At 37.4% G+C, this 15,759-nt stretch overlaps 1 protein-coding gene across 1 annotated transcript in view; it reads left to right on the top strand.

Moving 5' to 3' along the window:
- The window catches only part of UBXN7 (UBX domain protein 7), a 43,398-nt gene that overhangs the window by 7,702 nt on the left and 19,937 nt on the right, over nt 1-15,759 (top strand). Inside the window, exons 2-4 of the mRNA XM_063306769.1 lie at nt 5,300-5,447; nt 7,968-8,035; nt 13,274-13,339. Coding sequence (XP_063162839.1) covers nt 5,300-5,447; nt 7,968-8,035; nt 13,274-13,339 — 282 coding nt within the window. The remainder of the gene's footprint in view (nt 1-5,299; nt 5,448-7,967; nt 8,036-13,273; nt 13,340-15,759) is intronic.

The raw sequence follows: 15,759 nt of genomic DNA, 5'->3' as shown, positions 1-15,759 counted from the left end.
CTCAACAGACATATCAACATCCTCTTGTATGCAGATGATATGGTTTTGATGGCACATTCCCAAGTAGGCCTGAGAAGATTGATGGGGAAATTTGGTGCTTACTACACTGCAAACTTCTTAAACATTAACAAGTCCAAATCCAAAGTGGTAGTTTTTGGGAAAAGATGGGCCAAATACAATTGGCACTTGGATGGGGAGCCTATAAAACAAATAGACTCTTTTTCATATCTAGGGGTGGTTTTTACAGACATAGGGCCTTGGGCTAATTATTACAAGCAAAGTTCTGCGAAGGCCACAGCAAGTTCTAAAACGCTAATTAAACTACTTAGTTACAACCACCCTTGCTCTCTGCTCTCCATTCTGAAGGTCCATAAGGCAAAAGTTGTACCCGTGCTAACATATGGTGCCGAATTGTGGGGCCTATCAAAGGCCTCCTTACTTGAACAAAATCAAGCATAATTTTTAAGAACTATTCTGGGGACTGACAGGAATACACCTGCAGCAGCAGTAAGAGCTGAAACAGGCACCCATTCCATTTAGTCTATCATTAACCAAAGTCTTCAACTACTGGTGGAGGATTCTCCCAATGGAACCTGATAGACTACCAAAAATGTGCCTTGAAGAACAGATGGGCACACCTCAGCCCTCCACATGGATCAACCAACTCCTCCAAACTATTGCATTCCTCGGCTTTCCATCACAATACTTACTTTCAGCCGGAGACCAGGCCAAGGCAATATTCAAACAAAGAGTCCTGGATGTTAATGCCCAGACAGACATTGAGTCGCTTGCACACAATAGGTCATCAAAATGGCTGGCCAAGAATAAACTGTCCTTTCAAATAGAAAAGTACCTGACAATGGGTCTGACGCAATACCATAGGATAGCTCTTACTAGAGCAAGATATGAGCAGTTAAATTCTATGGTCAAATACGGACCATTTCACCAAGTGCCTTACCTTGAGCAGACGTTTGTGGAGCACCCAAAGTAGAAGACATTGCACATGTCCTATTTAACTGCCAACTATATGCCCCAGCAAGGGCTCAGTACCTTCAGACACTAATTGACACAACCACATACTGGGATTGTAACAAAAGACTATGTTACTTCCTCCAGGGCACAAATACATATGTGGTCAATAGAACTGTTAAGTTTATAGTTAGGGCTGTCCAACTGAGAACGCAATTTATAGAACGCATTGGGGTGGCATGTAAAGGTGACGAATTCATTTAAACTCACATTGTTTCTGTATTTTATCATTTGTTTTATCACATCCTGCAATTTTATCTTACAATTTTATCGCTATTTTATCTTACCATATTTTATCGTATTTTATCTCAGCATAGTATATTCTAGTTAATTTTACTGTTTTTAGCTGTTTTATGGTATCACATTTTATATTTTATATTTTATAGTGGCTGATGCCCAACTTTCTGATATGGTCATTTGACTAATCAATAAAGTTATTCACTTATCATATCTTCCTTCAGTTGTCTTTTCTATAGGAAACATATCCACATCTTTTAACCTTCGGGCTTAGTTTCCAGATCCTTTACCATCTTGGTAGCCCTCCTTTTGAACTTGTTCCAATTTGTCACTGACCTTTTTGAACTGTGGTGTCCAGAACTGAGCCAATACTCCAAATGGATCTCACCTGGACAGAATAGAGTGGAACAATTACTTCCCATGACTGGACCCTGTACTTTTGTTAATGCATCCCGATGTAGTATTTGCCTTTTTGGCTGCTGCATCACACTACCTGCTCATGTTTGTCAATAAGGACACATGGATCCCTTTCATGTGTATTACTGTCAAACCAGGTCTCCCTTGCCTGATGCAGAACTTCTCATTTCTCCCCAATAAATTCCATTTTATTCTTTTCAGTCTACTCTTCAAGCCTATCTATATGAATATTTTTTCTTTCATATAAAATATTAGCTACCTCTTTCAGCTTTTTGTCGACTGCAGATTTTACAGGTGTCCTCTCAACTCCCTCATCCAGGTCATTGGTAAAAATGTTGAACGGTGCATGGCCCAGGATAATTAAGCCTGTGGCACTCCATTCAATACTCTCCTTCAGGTTGGAGCCACTAATAAGCATTCTTGGTGGATACAGAGATCCACTATAAGCCCATCTAGCAATAGCATTGTCTAGCCCATATTTTACAGTTTCATTAAAGACACTTGCTGAGGTCCAAATACACAATGTCTGTGACATTCCCCTGATCTAAGCTAGTAACTATCAAAAAAATGGTAAGGCTAGTCTAGCACAATTTGTGACAAACTCATGCTGGTCCTGTTAATTATAGCAGGCCTATCTAAGTGCACACAGGTATGCTGCTTGATAATCTGTCGAAGATCTGACGTGATACAAATGTCAAGCAGACAAGTCTATACTTTCTTGGGTTATCCTCATCCCTCTTTTTGAACATGAAGATTACATTTTCTCTCCTCCAGTCTTCTGGGACCTTACTGGTCCTCCAGGAATTTTCAGATTACTGAAAGTAGTTCTGTAACCACCTACTCTGCTAATTTCAGTGTCCTTCCCACTGTTTTTATAGTTCTAAGATATGTAATTGACAGCCAACTCTTTAAAGAATATTCTCTGAGTGTCCAGTAAACAGGAATAATATTTTGTTGAATTAGTACCATTTTAACATCATAAGAAGTATAGTAGTCTTTAAGCCCTTAACCACTGATTTCTTGCACTGTATTAATAATATCCACCTTAAGAATTGTCTTTAATTATTTCTTGAGTGTGTGTGTGTGTGTGTGTGTGCATGTTTCTGGAGTCATTCAGAACACATTTGAAGAGGTTTTGATGTTGCTGATGTGTCTAGGCCAATTTATGAAATCGGATGGTCTAACTGAATTGCCACTCTGTAGTTTTAGATTACCCAAATTCCTCTTGTGATAACTCCAATCTGCATCAAGTCACTCTGAGATCCTCCAGTAGTTCCCAATGCACACAATACTTTTATTTATTTATTTAATTTTTATCCTGCCTTTATTATTTTTATAAATAACTCAAGGCAGCAAACTTACCTAATACTCCTTCCTCCTCCTATTTTCCCCACAACAACAATCCTGTGAAGTGAGTTGGGTTGAGAGGGAGTGACTGGCCCAAAGTCAACCAGCCAACTTTCATGCCTAAGGCGGGACTAGAACTCACAGACTTCTGGTTTCTAGCCCAGCACCTTAACCACTAGACCAAACTGGCTCTTTTCTACTTACGATTTAGGAATTTCTAAGTTCATGAAGCCCTAACACTGGATTCTCCTTCCTGAGACTTGTGGCCAGTTAGTTATCCTCATGTGTATTTTAGCGAACACTAAGTAGTCATCAGTCCCAAGGCAAGTACTGATATGTTTCTGAATTCTGTAACTTCATATAGTAATCTTTTACTCAGTCTGCAGAATTCGTTAATTATGTGCTGTGGTTTAATAAGTAAAAGTGAAAACACTTCCATTTTTTAGGAACCAGATGTAAAGAATTAAGGCAAATATATATTGCAGTTTGCTTAATGATACAGTACCTGTTATGCTTGCTTGAGAAATGATCTTCTGGAAAGAATTCTTAGTTGGATGGCATAAGTCCATCTATATTCTCATATTCATTGAGCCTTCTGCTACTAGAAGTATATGACATGGTTCTTTTTTAAAAATTTAAAAAAATCTTAATTAGATTAATTTAGTTAAATGTAATAGATGTTATTTCATGCATGTGTTTTCAAAAGTAACATGAATGACTGTGTAGATATAAAGCCTGTTACATCTATTTCAGATGATGTATGATGTGAAATGTAACTGTAGTCCCAAGGACTACAATTAAGTTTGAGGTAGTCCAAATGCTATGTATTTCTGTTATCCCATTATTTCTGAGAAAAATGTACTAGGTTTAACTGCAGTAGTTAATGGAAAGGAGAACAACATGCTAAATCTTTAATTTTTCAGATATAATTTAATATAGATCTAGAGGTCCTTCTCTTCCAGGAATATAAATGCTTCTTTATTATGGATACCGATTTGCTCAAACAGTTGTTTTGATTACATAGAGGAGTAAACAGAATTTTCTCCTCCAGTAATTTCTAATTGTTCTGTCTGATATTTTGTTGAGAAAGAAGAAAAGCCAAGAGGAAGGTGTTTTGCTTGTCCATACCACGTTACTGAATGTCAGGAAAAGCAACATGAAGTTTTGCATAGCTCATGGCAAGGGATTGTGAGTGCTGTAGTCCAGCAACTGGAGAGCATCACATAGTCTACCTTCTTTTTGGTAGTTGGATGAAAGGGAAGTGGAATCATAGACCACAGTTTTTAACATAGCTTGTTCCCTAAGCTATTGTCTATAGTCATTACTGATTATTTAACTGTATTGAGACCTCCTTTTTCATGCTTTAAGAATATGGCATGGAACTTAAGCAATGTCAAACTTTGAAGCAGGTGGAAACTACTCAACTTTCTTGTGTGATTTCTGGTTGCTTCAGAGTTCAAAATAATATGAGGCATGAATATATCCCAAAGTCCTCCATGGGTGCTACAGATTTTAGTAAAAGGTCTGTTGAATTCATTGGATTATATAGATTGTTCTTTTTGCTTTAAATCTCATAGGAATACTCCACTGAGTCCTATGTAATTAGCAAAGGATGTGTGAGAGGAGATAGTGACAGAGTATACTAAAGTCTGGCAAATAAAAGTATACATTATTGAAATGCTTTCTATTATTGGTAAGATTTATATGTGTATTGACTGACAGTCCTCTTCTTCATGCAGAAAAGAAAAGATAATAGGAGTGAGAAGGCCCATCTTGTAGACTAGCCTTAGACACAGAAGCTAATAGGTGACTGTAGGCAGTCACTCTCTCTCTCAGCCCAGTCAAAAAACTTCCCAGAAGAAGACAAACCACTTCAGTAAAGTTGCCAGAGAAAATTGTACGGACCTGTCCATAAACCATCAGGTGTCACAGTTGATACAAAGGCACAAAACAAAACAAAACATGGTATATAAACAGAGTAAGGCCCACTCCCTCTTCGCACTGAAGATGTTGCCTATTCTGGCAATGAAACAAGGCTCAGAGAGCACCTAGGACTCCACAGTTCAACTCTGGGCTACAAATACTCACTTCGGTTGGCAAAACATCTGTCTTATTAATATGACTGGGTTGTGTCAATTTTTTAAAATATAAAACTATATATATTTAGTCTATTGTAAGAATACATTATATTAACTTTGAATTAATATGTACTATTCTCTGTCTTTTAAAGCTTTAGTTGAAACTTAATATGGTTTTCATTGTGTTATAGGTGCCAGTGAAAGTGTAGGCAAGCATATGCTTGAAGCATGCAACAATAATCTGGAAATGGCTGTCACTATGTTCCTTGATGGTGGAGGAATTGCTGAAGAACCCAGTACTAGTTCTGCAAGTGTATCAAACCTGCGACCGCATACAGAGTATGTAGTTTTGTAAATAGGATGAATAATTATCTTTGACATCTGTACATGTATTTCAGATATTTTTGCTTTTAAGTCCTTAGTTTTTTTTATTCAGCTGCTTCCATTCTATTGTTGCTGTAGGCATCTATTTAACCATCAATACTTTTAAATCAAAGCTCCTTTGTGAGACCTGTGTTACCACTACCAATTAACAAAATTAACAGAGAATAATGTAATTATTCTAGCAAGATGATTCAGGCAACACCTTGCTAGTCTATCTGGATTCTTTTGAATTTCTGGAGACTGAGGAAGTAAATAAACCTGCAGCATTAGTTCTGCCATTCCCCACCTGACTGATATATGTAGCTGGGCGGGATTTGTGTGGCTGGATCTGAGAGATAGATTATGCTTTTCTGCGGAAAGGAGTGATGCCTTCAGTCTTGGAGGAAGCAGGGATATGTCCCTTTCTAAAAAGACTGTCTTGATCCAGCCATGTCATACAACTACTGGTTGAACTCCAACCTTCCCTTCTCTTTGGAAGGTTTTGGAGAAGGTGCTAGGGCTTCAGTTACAGAGGGTGTTAGAGGAAGCAGATTTTATGGATTCTTTGGTGGGGGGGGCTTTAAAAATTATTTAATAATTTTTAATTAAAAAATAAGACTATTTTTATGGAATTGCTGGTGGAATGCAAAACAAAAACTTAATAAGGGAATTGCATTCTATTATAAATTTCCTTTCTTCCTGATAATTTATGTTGGTGTTTGATTTATTTATGATTTTATATATTCTTCCCCTGCCGCAAATGCCAATGTTGAAAATAGACTTTTAATGCCATTGCAGCTGATTGTAGCTCATCTTTATTTTGTGTAATAACATTCCAGTATTCCATTTGCCTAGTATTTCCACTCCCATTTAGAAGTGATACCTTGTCTCCTTTTTTTTTGGATTATTTGGTTTCCACAACACCTCTCCTCCCTCATTTGCTCTATTAAAAAACATGTAAATGCATAGCACCTGCATATATTGTTAGATTCAAGAATGGCTCTCACAGCCAGTCTAGAAGCATTGAAAAATTGTTTTAGTTGAAACTGCAGAAATGAAACTGATGCCCCTGGAATTCCCAACAACTGCTTGCTGCTCATTGAGAAAGAGCCATTTGTCAATGACTGCTGGTTTATGTGCTTTCCAGTGAATACTGGTTTAAGAACTGATTTTATCATTTTGCAAGAAAATGTAGGCAGGTTGATTCTTCCATTACCTTTTTAGAAGTTCTTCACCTTTATTAAGATGAAAGTGTGCAAACGTGTCAGGAAATTTTATCTTGTACATGACGTAAAATGGTAAAAACTAGATTTGAACACTTTTTCCTTCTGTGTAATCACAAGAGCAATTTCACTGCATTCTTTCTTTTCTTGTTCTTTGTAATAGTTGTGAATGCATGATAATCATCTGGCTGATGTTGTTTTATGAAATAATGTTTGATTTGAAAAGAAAAGGCTTGAGTAGTGCTGAGGTATCTGTTTAGTTTTTGGTTAGTATGTAGATTAAATAAATAATACATTGTTATTAAAAATTTGCATTAGTTCCCATTTGGGTCTAACTGGATTTCTTTCTGATGTGAAAAAATCAGTAGCAGTTTATTTCCTTGTGTATGTAACCATTTTGAACTTCTGTAAGAAAACATGATATACAAATAAATATGCAACATGTCTCATTACTGGGGATGGATTTCATAATGCTATTATTACAGTTATACACAAAATATACTGAACATCTGGTAATCAACTAAATTTATTTCAGAATGCTGAATTCCTTAAAATATATATACTAGCATGTATAAATATTACTAATGTTCGGAATCCTTATTTCTATTTGGTTTAGATGTTATCTAGTTTAGCTTATAAACTTTGTATGAATTGCTGTGTAAGGATCTGCTTTAAGGAATAAAGCCCTCTTGACAGACTGCCTGTATTATATGTCTTCAATTTCTATACAGAATCCATTTATGTGTGCTAGAGCAGTGGTTCCCAACCTGTTTGGCACCAGGGACCGGTTTCATGGAAGACAATTTTTCCGCAGACCGGGGGGGGGGGGATGGTTTCGGGATGATTCAAGCGCTTCCTTTTTCCTGACCTTTTATTCTTTTTTCTTTGTGCCGTTTGGAGAGAGTAGCCAATGGGCTTGCTTTCTCTGACAGGAGGCGGAGCTCAGGCGGTAATGTGAGCGATGGGGAGTGGCTGTAAACACTCAGGCTGTAAATTCACTCGCTCGCCCACCACTCACCTCCTGCTTTGCAGCCCGGTTCCTAACAGGCCATGGACCGGTACCGGTCCACAGCCCGGGAGTTGGGGACCCCTGTGCTAGAGAACATGTGTATTTTGTCATCTACCAGGAATTCCAGTAGGGTAGTTTATACCAAAAGAGCCACACCTGACATGCTATATTGCGTGAATTCAGCTATGGGTGTGAAGAACTGATTTTCCTCTTGCCCAAATAATACTGAAATTTTCAAGCCATTATGTGTTTTTGTCTTTGTAGAGATGAAGTGAGGGCACCAATTCCTCAAAAACAAGAAATTCTGGTAGAACCAGAACCCTTATTTGGTGGTAAGTTTCTTTTTTATGTGTACATTTGATCTTCAAAGAACAAACAGAAACGTTGCCAAAATCCCTCAGTTGCCATTATTCACTGTAGTCACAATCGGATGATGGAATCTTACAATACTGAAGAATATACATAACAGGCAACTTTTCTTAATTAGTACCCCTAATATATTTTGATATATCATATATTCTGCTATTATTTTTTACTAGTTCATTACTGTTACTACTTTTATTTTGTAAATGAGTTGAAGCAGAGGAGTATTAATATCACTGTAGTAGTAATCTCTAATAACATTCTGTTTAATACGCTGTATATTTCTGTTATGTACAGTGATTTTTTATCTGGATCTGTAGATGATAGTCCGTATGCCCTCAAAGTATGGTAAATCAGCCCTGGTACATTTGGGAGTCTTCCTGTTTATTATCATAAGTGGGTCTTGGACTTACATTTAAAAATTATCTCTGATCATGCTACAGGATTCAATCTACAGAGGGAGACTATGACCAGATAAAGCAATATGTTATACCTTCGTGCAGTCAAGACACAAAATAACATGTCAGAATGGAATGGATTTTATAGCTGTTTTGAGCATGTATTTCCTGATAGCCTATAGCATATGCTGCACTCTGTCGGTATGAAAAATATGGGGATAAAAAGCCTTTTCTGTGCTGGCATCTTTCCACCAGGGTACAAAGAGCCACATATCTTTGGGGTATTCTTTTCAGGAGTGCATGGTAATAACAAGTTGGAACAGAATCATTACACATTCTTCTTTCTCAAAATTATCACAATTTCATTATGTCATTCATTCATGCTCATCATCAGTTGTCTCTTACACATATTTCCTCCATAGCATCACTTACATTTTTTTTTTGAGGAGCTCTTGCCTTCCATAGCAAACAATTAGGCCATAACAGAGCCTCTATGCAGTCATTTAACAATTGCCACAGGATGAGCCTGAAATTAAAGAAATATAATGCCACACTACTGTATCTGTTTATTGCAGTTATTTATAACATTTCTCCAAGGAGACAGTGCTACCAAACAAGCTTACTAAGTATAAACAATTGTAAATAAAAATATAAGAAATAGCATCTTTTAAAAAATGAGACTTGGTCTCAGGCTGTCAAATGTAAATCCCAGGACTATCTGCAGTAAGGCCACATATATTCACAATTTGGTAATGGAAAAGCAAGGAAATCCGGCATGTATTACCAAGATCTGCTTGGGCAAAGAAAGTGATGTCACCTTGTCAGAGACCTGTTTGACTGAATTTTGAGTCTTGCAGCAGGCTCAGTGCTAAGGCTGGGGAAGGAATTGATCCTAATGAACATTCTTGGTATAAGAATGGGTCCTGATCTTGAGGACCAGTATGAGTGTCTGTTTGTTAGCTGGCCATAGAGACAAACTAGGGATCCTGCTAGTGTACCAGTCTCCTCAGTGCCTGGCAATCTCTTCTCAACAGTGTGGCCACCTGGACTCACAGATGATGCAGTTGGTCCATAAGAGGAGATGATTGATAACCTTACTATTGATAAGAAGGAGGGCCTTCTTTGCTGTGGCCCCTGCCCTTGGAATAATTTACCCCCAGAGGTGAGGCAGGCCCCCACTCTCCTGGCCTTCAGAAAGGGAGTTACCGGCTGTGCCACCTCTCTTGGGGCGAGGAGGGTTAATCATGGAGGTGGCTGGTATCGTGATGTGGCCCTGGTAAATTCCATTAAGACCATCTTGGACTTCATATTTTATATTTTATATATTTATATTTATCTATATTTATATTTTATAATGAACTCTTATTTTTTTTATTCATTGTAAACCGCCCAGAGTCGTCGTTGCAGGAGATGGGTGGTGGAGAAATTTAATAATTAAATAAATAACCACCTTCATCCTGTAACAGCACAATTGATTTCCCCCACTGTATGTCTTTTGATCCATCACACTTGAGCTACAAATAAGGTCCCCCAACGTCTAATTGCTAACCTTCAGTAATATCTGCAACAACCAACATACTAAACAAGCCCACAGGCCAGCAATATGGCACTGCCATTACAAGCAGTCTTCCTTCAATCCCCAATTGCAACCACCTTTTCTACCACCAATTCCAGCCCATAGGGTTTCCCACAACTGAGCACATTCTCACAATGCCCAGCAGGAGAGCAGTCCTGCACCTGTCCTTGCATAACAGCTAGGAGCTTCTCTGCTATCAAACCTGTTTCCACCTGGGGGTAGCTTTGCTCAGAGTCCATAGCCTACCCCACAGGAGGTATTTCTGTTTTAGGTGGCACAATGACTTCAGGACCCTCTTCATTGCCAGACAACCCCCCAATGCCCCCAGACTGGTCAGCAATGAAGCCAAGGCCTTTTATAAAGCCAGGCCTCTTTAGCCTCTTTTTCTCCAGTCCTGGTCTCCTTAACATGACATATTGGTCTTTCTTCCACTGTCCCAACCCAACTGCAGCCATGTAGCAGTTCCTATTGCATCTTCTGGACCACAAAGGTAGAAGAATTGGCAGAAATTTCTACCTCTGGGCTCCCCACTCACCCTCTATAAGCTCTAGGTACATTTTTGTGGCTCCTGTTCTACCCTGGGAATGAGTCTGAAATTCCAAGGATGGCTACATCCTTTGTTTTCTCTAGGAACAGTAATTTTACTACAACACACAGAGTCCTTCACTATGCCAAACAGATTTGACTTTTGGATGAAGCCACCATGAATCTGTGTCTCAGTCCACCATCTTGCTGCAAATCTAGAGGATGAGTCAAACGGTTATGGGAGCCCTGACATTGAACATACAGCTCAGTGTAGCAATATGGAATCTGCTTCAGGCATTATTTTATCTCAGCTCAGAAGCAATCTCCAGCTAGACCAAATCTTCCATCCAGGCAACATGACACCAGCATCCAAACAAATCAGTCTCCATTGCTGCTTCTCTCTCCACATTCTCCTTTTCCACCATATACTTATCCATCCTAATTGTTTTCACACTGTTTTTCTGCAACTTACATTAATACTGGCTGAGAATGATGGGAGTCATATTGCTACACATATTGCTTACCCATCAGATATGAGTCTGAAAGATGACTAATCTTTCATACCTTAAAAATAAGGGACTTTCCTTACCCTGTTCTTCACCTGTATTTAAAGAAGAAATAAAATCCACTGGGATTTGTTTTGTAAGTGGTCCAGTGAGTGGTGAAAAGCACTTCAGCTGCAAAAATCTTGTAAGAGACTAGTTAAGAACACAGTTTTTTGTCTTGCCAACCAGCCAAAATGTCTATTTTGTATCCACTTTTGTCTGTGGCATGGTCTTACTATGGATTTCTATAAAAGCAATAGTATACTGGCTGATTATTTTCTTCTTTATCATTCCAGACACAGGTTGCCATTTTTATAGCAGCTGCTATCTAGATCGGTGTTTCTCAACCTTGGCAAGTTGAAGATGTGTGGATGTCAACTTCCAGAATGCCCCAGCCAGCCACGAGAAACACTGATCTAGATGTTTTAATTGAACTATTCTTCATGACTCCATGGTCCCTTTCCTGATCAGTTACTGCGATAGGTGACGCCATGGGTGAAGTTAGTATTTCTTGTGCCAGAATGCACCTTTTTGCACTTTCTCATTTTGAACCACATTTAACATAAATATTCAAATAATTTGAAGAGATTTGCTTGAGGCTCTTCATGATCCCACTGTTTTTACCAGCCTGATTAGTTTGGTATTATAAGCAAACTTGGCTACCTCCCTGTTTACCTCTAACTCCTGATTGTCTATAAATAAATGTGAAAGTATTCTACCAAATCTGATCCCTCTGGGATCCCACTGAATATCTGTCCAGTTTGAAAATTGTCTATTTAGTTCAACAATTTCCTATTCTTTGGCCAGTTTCCAGTTCATGAGAACACCTGAGTTTATTCAAGATTCACTGGTGAGGAACATTATTAGGGAGTTTTGAAAAGTCCAAATAGACAGCATTAGCTGGATCATTCTTGCATAATTTGAAAGACCCAAACTCAAAGATATTCTAATCTCCCACTCCTTATGCCAATGAGTCTCCACAATTCATTTTTCTATTGTCAGATACCTATCCTCTGAATACGTACTATAAAGTTCCAGTGGCATTAATGGGGCTTATTTCTGAGTCAACATGAATAAAATTAAATGGCTAGGGAGCCATTTAGGCATACACAAATTTAGAATGTAAAACCTGTTCATATATACAAGGGCAAGTGGGATGAGATAAATAAATATTTCTGTGGCCACATCTAAGAAGGTTATAATAGATTTTATTTCAAATTTAATGTGGCTATCAAATAGTTATTTTTTCTGTGACATTGACTATTTTTTCTAGGGTAAGTACGTGTCAGCAAGTTACAACAGCATTAAAATAAATCATGTCAGCCATTGATGTAGCGGTGAATAGTACAACAGCCTCAATATTTGTTCTCCAGCTCTTCTATTTGAACACTTTGAATCTGTCTTAGACTGTATGATAATTGTAACCTGTTTCACTACTGCAGCTTTTCCACCTGGAATGTCCCTGCAGCAAAGGCTGTAGAAGTGCACTGGCTTGGAGTAGATGATGTCCAAGATCCCTCCTAACCCTTACATTCTGTGATTCAAAAGGAACAGGCATTCCACTGAGAAATTCAAGCAGGGTTGCTTTGGGTGGGACTGGCTAGTGGGGTAGAACAGAACAAAAGCAATTATGGGCCAGATGGTTTGTTCTGTAAGTCATAATTACATCACAGACCGGCAGTTCTCCATACCTTCCTTATGTTCACGTGGCCTGCACAGTTCAGGTTTTTGGTTCAGTTGTAACAATTGGTTTATTTTAATTGGCTTTTAATTGTTTTAACTTTTGGCTCACCATTGTATTGCATTATGCTGATGGATATTGCTGCTCCAGCCTTCCTCATTTTATGCTTTTTGAACTGGGGGCTGGGGTGGGCTGGGGAGCAAATGTTACTTATTTTGAGGCCATAAACTGCTTCAGAACCATTGAGATTGGAATAGCAACTTGTAAATATTTTATGTTCAAATATACATCAAGATAGGCATACAGGAAATGGAAATGTAAGAACCAATGAGTTCATGTATGAAACAAATCAGCATGATGCATTTATTGGTGACCTGGAAATTGCATACATCCTTGAGCGTGGGTCAGTACCGCAAATCCACAATGTCACTATATTATAAAATTTTATTACTAATCTATTATTAAACCCTGTTCCTATTAAGCACCAAAAAGACGCAGACCAGCTCGTTCGATATTTGATGGCTTTCGGGACTTCCAGACAGAAACTAGTAGGTATCTGTGGATAATTATATTCATATAACTCTGGTTTCTTTTATGGTTTATGTCCAAGGATAATAGTATAGGCCCCTTAGAACTTTTAGTAATGGCTCTGTGGTAGAGTTCAAACAATTTCATATTGCATTGTGATAAGAAATTATGTAATACAAGCAAGGAAAATGAAAAATTTTAAAAGCCATGGCTATCTTCACATGGTAAATGCTTTATATTTTCATATGTGCAAGACATTGCTTTCCAATGAAGTTATAGTTTTGAAGTAAGAATAGTCTCCACATCAACATAGGAAAATGTAGGTGCAATCAGAGAAATCCAAGGTACATACCATTTGATTCCAGGAATTAAAGGCTAGACTGGGAAGTAAAAAAAAAAAAGGCAGCAATGGCAAGCCATTTCAGTATTACTGCCAAGAAAACTGAATGGATGCAGTCACCAGATATTGAGCTCCTCCTCCTTAATGTTTAGTTTTTATTATGACTGGGATTTGAGAACCAGTTTAATTGTAGTAACTAACTTATTTAAGGTATTGTAAGGCTTCACATTGGAAAAGTAATTTCTCAGATTGATAAAAGGTCTGGAGTTACAGATGCATACCCGCATCTTTACAAAAACAGCATGCCTCCAACTCCCTTTCCATCCATTTTCATTGCAACAGTACAAGTATATGAACATTGAGTTTGCTGCCATAAAATCTCTACATATAGTTGCCTTGTTAGAAAATTAACCACTCACCTGCATTCCAATAAATAATGCTAACCAGAACTTAAAAAACTAATTACCTGGTTTAGCTGTTTCCAGACAGAAATCTGACACACATCCTTTTGCCAGTAATAATCCTCACCAGTTGCTGCATATCCCCCATGAATCAAAGAATAATATACATTTGCCTTTTGCTTCTTTCATCTGAAGCACTTTCACAAGTTAATAAACCAAACCACAATTTAACCTTTATATCAGATTGTTGGGGCCTTGTATTAAATATTAATGAGCAAGAATAAGCTAGGCATGCAGTTAATGCCTATGTGCATATTGTATCCTTCTCCAACATCTGTACGAAAACCAAAACCCTTCACTTTTTAATTGCTGCATATCTTGCGTTATTGACTGTTAGGTGTTTAAGCAAAAAAAAAAAAATTCCTGGCCAAAATAATCAATTCTAGTACTTTTGAAAGAATTAAAATCTCTTAAAGTTAGGGAGACGATAGGGGTCTTATGTTTCTGTCACTACTGAGTATCACCAAGAATTTAATTCAGTAATGACCAGAATCTTTAATCCAGTTATTTCAAAAGATTACATGTGATTATGAATAACTTTGGAATCAGTTTGGTTAATTTTATTTAAATTATGAGATTCTGTATAATTTTACGATCAGCAATTTCTGCTACATGCAAAAAGACATTAGTTTTCTAATAAATAATTTGAATGTTGAATGAAAACATTTACCCCACTTTTCATTAATGCAGAAGATTTGTGCCTCAGATTCAGTGTAAAGGAAGAATCAGCAAGTCATCAACTATTCCATGCTTATGAACGGGCTACAACTGTGAAAACTGGGTTTTATTTAATCCTAATTTTTTTGGCATTCAACCATATACAGAGTAACTTTGTGTAATCTTATATTCGCAAACTGATTTTCATGGTCCCTCTATGTAATGTTCAGGACTACCAGCATTCAACATCTGTAGCAGTATTTTTAATTGCTTAATACTAATAGCAATATAACTTCAAAATGTAAACTCTTGAGTTTAAGGAGTGATACTGGGTTTGGCATGAGAACCACTAAAAAGAAAGTTCTTAACTGTAAGCATGTTGTAGTTGTCCCATTGCTATTCGTTTTAAATGGTTCCGATACCCAACCTCCAAACCAGGTTATGGTAAAAAGCAGATTCTAATGGAATCTGAATCTGAACAAGCAGTTGCAAAAATGCAAATGTTTGTTTTGCACTGCAGCTTTTGTTTCAGTCTTGTCCTATACCTTTTTCCTTTAAAAATGAAGTAATTTACATTTCCCAATAATGAATTGACTTTCACAGGATTAAATAGAATAGATGAAAAAGAACACATTTATGACAGTATTAAGGGAGGGAAGGAATAAATAGTACTAATGCATGTTGGATAATACAGCAAGTCCACAAATAATGAATCATTACATTAGGAAACATGATGTACAGTCATAGTTATGGAAGCGTATTAGGTAACCCTGTAACAAGAGAGTATTTATAGTGAAAGGAAAGCAATAGAACAATTGCAACAAGGTTAGACTACAACTTATATATAGATAAAAGGAACAGATGAAGGAGGCAAAAATTGGATGAAAGGATTAAAAACTATATATTACAGAAATTTTCTGTTCATACCTCACTTTTTGGAAACAAAGAATACTTTAATTATAAGTATTAAAAAGAGCTGGTT

This window comes from Candoia aspera, chromosome 6 (genome assembly GCF_035149785.1).
Source record: "Candoia aspera isolate rCanAsp1 chromosome 6, rCanAsp1.hap2, whole genome shotgun sequence".
NCBI classification, from domain to species: domain Eukaryota; kingdom Metazoa; phylum Chordata; class Lepidosauria; order Squamata; family Boidae; genus Candoia; species Candoia aspera.
The sequence above is the reverse complement of the archived record's forward strand: the minus strand, read 5'-3'. Positions and strand labels throughout refer to the sequence as shown.